Source organism: Geospiza fortis, unplaced genomic scaffold (assembly GCF_000277835.1).
Source record: "Geospiza fortis unplaced genomic scaffold, GeoFor_1.0 scaffold370, whole genome shotgun sequence".
Taxonomy (NCBI): Eukaryota; Metazoa; Chordata; class Aves; order Passeriformes; family Thraupidae; genus Geospiza; species Geospiza fortis.
Window position 1 is genome coordinate 23,915 of NW_005054741.1, and position 5,136 is coordinate 29,050.

Below are 5,136 nucleotides of genomic sequence, written 5' to 3' on the forward strand. Positions count from 1 at the left end.
CTGAGTGTGCAAACAGAGCAGCACGGCATCCTCATCCTCTGCAGCACCCCCAAAAACAAGCAGATGATTTATTCATTCTGTGCATCACCCCTGCTCTAGTTGGGGTAAAAATGGGTGAGAACTGGGCCAGGTCCCATCCTGCACCCACGGGGTGCCCAGGGCAGGGATCCTGCCCACCCACGGCTCTGCCCAGCTGCACTGCTGCCCAGCCAGGCCCAGCCAGGGGTATCCTCAGCCCGGGGTATCCTCAGCCCTCCTGCCCTGTGCCCGTGGGTCACAGCAGCACTGGGTGCCACGCAGTGCCAGCAGTGAGTGCCAGGCAGTGCCACAGTGGGTGCCAGGCACAGTGAGCCCCCAGCCCGGGTGCTGCTGTGCTGATCCCCCAGGGCTGGGCAGCTCCTGGCCCTGGGCAGCACCAGCCCTCCCAGCCAGAGCCAGCGAGGCCAGAGGGGCTGGGGCACTGTGAAAAACGCCAATCACTTGTTGTTAAAATGTTAAAAGTTTAATGGTAACAAAATGGTTATAGAAATAGCAATATAATTAGAGTAATAATAATTTGGACAATTTGGATTAAGACAATATGAAACAATAGAAACAAAGACAGTCTGGGTACCTCTTCTGGGCAAAGTAAGCCTGAAAAAGGACCCACGTTAACAGAGGATTAACCCTTAAAAACAACAGCCTGTTGCATATTCACACAGCTCATCCATGATGCATAAATTCCATTCAAACACAGGATTCTGTCTGGGCAGTGCCAGCTTCTTCCTCTGAATCCTGACGGCGTCTCAGGGCTGAGTGAGGCAGGAAGAAGTTCATTTCTTCTGATAATGGAGCAATGAATTCTCTTTCTCTGAAAGATTCAGGTGTCCTGTGGCTGCTGTCTCACTGTGAGTCCTTTCTTTAAAAAAAGTATCTTACATAGCAGAGTTTCTACTTTAACATTTTCATATAACCTAAAACTATATTTAACGCACTACTTAATTAACACAGCATAACTCTCTAACATAACACATATAATATTCATTTTAATATTTGCAAAAGCCAATCATAAATACGCATTTTTCACAGGCACCATCTCCAGCCACAACTGCCACAGCTGGGGCTCCGTGAGCCTGGGGGGCTTTTCGAGCCTCAGTGGCTCTGGGATTGGGGTCACTGCAAAAGCCTCACGCTCCCTTCTCCACGTGCTTGGCAAGAGTCAGGCTTGGACAAGGGCTTGACAAGAGTCAGGCTTTCCATGGCAGAACTTTGTGCAGAGAGGGCTGGGGGAGGCCTGAGGGGGGAGAGGGGTGCCCTGTCTGCACAGCAGCCCTCAGCTGACCTGGGCAAAGAGAGGTGCAGGTGATGTAGAACAGAGACTAGATGGAGCTACAGAACAAAGCAGGGATTGATTCAAAGCATCTCCTCCATGGATGCACCTTGGGCAGCACCAGAGCCCAGCCAGGGCTGCACCCAAGATGAACCAAAATGGCCCCAAAATGCACGGCCGGGCACGGGGTCTGTCCCTGGGATCAGTTCTGCTCCATTTGCACCTTGCAGTTCATTGTCCCATTCCAGCTTTAGCCCAGGCAGTCCCACCCTGCTTGTTTTTCTCTCTCCAGCCCACGGTGTTTGTGCTCCTGGGCTGAGATTTGGATCATTTGTCCTTGGTGCCCAGCTGGAGCAGGAATTGTTTTGTCTCCCTGCTCTGTGCACAGAGCTCAGCCTCCCATAATGTGAAGCCCAGACCCACACACTAAAGCAGCGCAGAATGTGAAAATATAAAAGCCAAACCTGAGGCATGAGAGGGAGATGCCATAAAAACACTGCAAACAAAGAGCAGGAGGGTCTGGTCTCTGGGGTCAGTGTGCAGGCAGTGAGATCCTGCATTCACCCCCAGTCAGGTGAGACTCAGGGGCAGGAGAGAGAAACCCAGCAGCAGCTCAGAAATGCGATCCCTGCACGTGTGTGGGTCTCTGCCGCAGAGAATTTGGGCTGGAAGGGCACTGACAGAGCGGGGAGGAGGCACGGGGGTGGAACAATGAGGCAGATCAGCTCTGACAAGTCCCTCTGGGGCTTCCAACCTTCCTTCCTCCAAAGTCACCAAGGGATCAAAAATGTTTTCACATCCTCATGCTATTTCTGAGGGGTTTGCAGCTCTGCTGCAGTTGCCATGACACCAGAGAGTGGCAGTGAGGGGGAAAAGGTTGGGATGCCCTCCCTGCAGCCTCACCTGCTGCTTTGGCCAGGTGCAGTGAGAGCGTCCTAGGAAAGCTGCAAGGATCCCTTTGTGCCACAGGCAAAGAGAGTTTCTGTCCAAATATCCCTGAGGCATGACACAGCATCAAAAGCTGAAACAGGCCCTGCAGGAGCAGAGATTCTTTGGGCAAGTCGGGAATTTCCACTCAGTTCCTGGAGAAAACAACATCTTTATTTACCTCCCAAAAGCCATGGAGCATCCTTTAAACATCAGAGCAGTCCAGTGGCAGTTCCCCTCCCTGCAGCAGTGTCAAACACAGCACACACAGCCCAGGGCAGCTGGGGTTGGGATTGCAGTCCAATCCTGGGCTCCTGAAATGCTCCTGAGCTGCCACTCCTGACAGAATTCCCCTGAGAGGTGTAAAATCCTGCCTGTAAATACATGAAAATAACCCCGGCAGGGGCAGCACAGAGCTGCCTGAAGAGCATTTCTGGCTTCTGCTAAGGAGTGGGCTGGGGACTTTTCTGCTCCAGCAATTTTGATAAGTGTGGGGATAAGGCCAAGATAAAAATAATTACATCTGATAGTCCCCTGGTTCACCTGCCCCTGACTAACCTTTGAATAAAAATTCTCTGAAAGATGCTGGGAGTTGCAGTCAGCACAGATTTGGTTCAGGTCTGATTTAGAAAAGGTGGAAAACTCCTGAGTCCCTCTGAATGCAGCTCAGGAATGGTGGGAAGTTCAGCCCAGCAGGATGATGGATTGTGCTCCCACAGCATCACAAAACTGATGAATGAGCTGCACGTGCTGCTGCCTGGGACAGAAAGGAAGGGAACGTCCACAACAACGCAGAGAGCACTGACTGAGCAGAACTCAGGAGAGGAGGATTGCTCTGTGGCAAAATGGGGAGGAAAAGGCATTGGGAAAGTGTTAAATTACAGAAATCTCAGTTGTGGGAGATGGCACCTCTCCTCCTGGAGCCCACCATGAAAATCCCAGACTGGTTTGGGTTGGGAGGGACCTCAAATCCCACCCAGTGCCACCCCTGCCATGGCAGGGACACCTCCCACTGTCCCCAGTGTCCAGCCTGGCCTTGGGCACTGCCAGGGATCCAGGGATGGAATTCCATCCCAGCCCCTGCCCACCCTGCCAGGGAACAATTCCTCATTGCCAAGATCCCATCCAGCCCTGCCCTCTGGCACTGGCAGCCATTCCCTGGGTGCTGTCCCTGCAGGCCTTGTCCCCAGTCCCTCTGCAGCATCTTGTGAGCCCTGCAGAGCTGGGGAACCCTGGGCTGCCCCAGCCCCCAGCCTGGGGGTCACTGGTGGGTGGCCCTGCAGTCCCAGGCCAGCCCAGCCCCTCCCTGCCCAGCATGGACACACGGACACTGCACAGGAGCTGATGGACAGGTTTATTGAAGGGTTTCTTGGAGGGTTCATCAGAGGGTTCATTGGAGGGTTCATTGGGGTCAGGGGCTCCTCGTGGGGCTGGGGCTGGCCCCAGGGTGGTCAGTGGTACTTGTGGGCCAGAGCATGGGCCACCACACCCACGAGCTTCTGCCAGGCACCCTGGCACACAGGGGTGAAATCCCTGCCCAAGTGGGACGCCAGGACGATGACCAGGATGTCCCCAAGGAGCTGAGGAGAGACGAACAGGTGGGTCAGTGCTGCTGGGAGCTGCTGCTCAGCCCCAGGCCCTGCTCAGCCCCAGCCCCCGAGCAGAGCCAGCAGCTCGGGCTGTCCCGGCTGGGGCTGACCTGCCAGACCCGCTGTCACCAAGGCTCTGCTGGCACTGGAACCCTCTCAGCACCAGCAGCTTCTCCTTTGTGTCTCCCTGGTGTTTCTGTGCGGATTTTCCCCCTCCGCAGTCCCTGTCTCCCCCAGACCCCTCCTGCAGCCCACAGGTTTCCTCCCCTGACTTCTCCCTGAGGCAGAATGGGCCTCCTGAAGGGCTCCCACACCCTGCACCCTCCTCCTCCTCAGCTCTGCTTAGGGGCATGGCTCACTCCCTGCTCCCTGCCACAGCAGAGTCCTCAGTCCTTCCACAGACAGCTCTGGGTTTTGGGAAAACAGTATTTGTTTCATTCTTGAAAATAAAACAAAACCAGAAAGAAAGAACCTCGAACAAGTTCCCCATTTTTGGAATGCTAAAGCATTTGGGTTTGGCTTGAGACCCACCCTGAAAAACACTTTTTCTTTTTGTCTTTAGACATAAATGCAGAGAACGATCCTTTTTAAATGAAAAGTGTTGGAGGGGGAGGAGGGAGTGTGCCATGCCCCTGGGCAAGGCAGGACCCTGCTCCTTGGTTCTGCCTGTCTTGCTGTGGGAGCTGGGATTTCCTGAAATGCTCTGCTGAGCTTCCCTCTGCTCTGAGCCAGGTTATCCTGCACCTTCCCCTGGGGCTGTTCCCCAGCCAGATCTCCTCCAGGTAACCAGTTACCTCCAGGTTACTCCTGCAGGTAACACCAGGCTCCTCCAGGTGTTCTCTCCATACCTGCCCCTCCCTTGTGCTGTGCTGCCACTAAAGATGGACTTTTGAGGGAGAAAGTCACAGACACCATTGCAAAGACCCTTGTACAAACCATCACCTCTCCTGGGTGCTACATGGGGATTGTTGCCCAGCAGCCCCAGGAATGTCCCTGGACAGAGCAGCAGCCAGGCCTGGCTGGGACTGCAAGCACAGCTCACCCTGAAGTTCTCGGGGTCCACGTGCAGCTTGTCGCAGTGCAGCTCAGACAGCTTGGAGTAGGTGCCCTTGAGGTTGTCCAGGTTCTTGATGGCCTCCCCGAAGGAGGTCAGCACCTTCTTGCCATGGGCACGCACCTTGGGGTTGCCGATGATGGCCGTGGGGCTGGACAGGTTCCCGAAGTCAGAGAAGAACCTCTGGGTCCAGGGGTAGACGATCAGCAGCCTGGGGAGAGACACGGGCAGGTGAAGCCGCCTGCCTCAAGGCTTCC

General features: G+C 54.8%; 1 protein-coding gene across 1 annotated transcript in view; it reads right to left on the reverse strand.

The window, feature by feature from the left end:
• Positions 1-3,573: 3,573 nt before the first annotated feature.
• The window catches only part of LOC102036735 (hemoglobin subunit epsilon), a 3,547-nt gene continuing 1,984 nt past the window's right edge, over positions 3,574-5,136 (reverse strand). Inside the window, exon 3 of the mRNA XM_014311332.2 lies at positions 3,574-3,816. Within this exon, the coding sequence (XP_014166807.1) occupies positions 3,688-3,816 (129 nt within the window). The 3' untranslated portion in view covers positions 3,574-3,687. The remainder of the gene's footprint in view (positions 3,817-5,136) is intronic.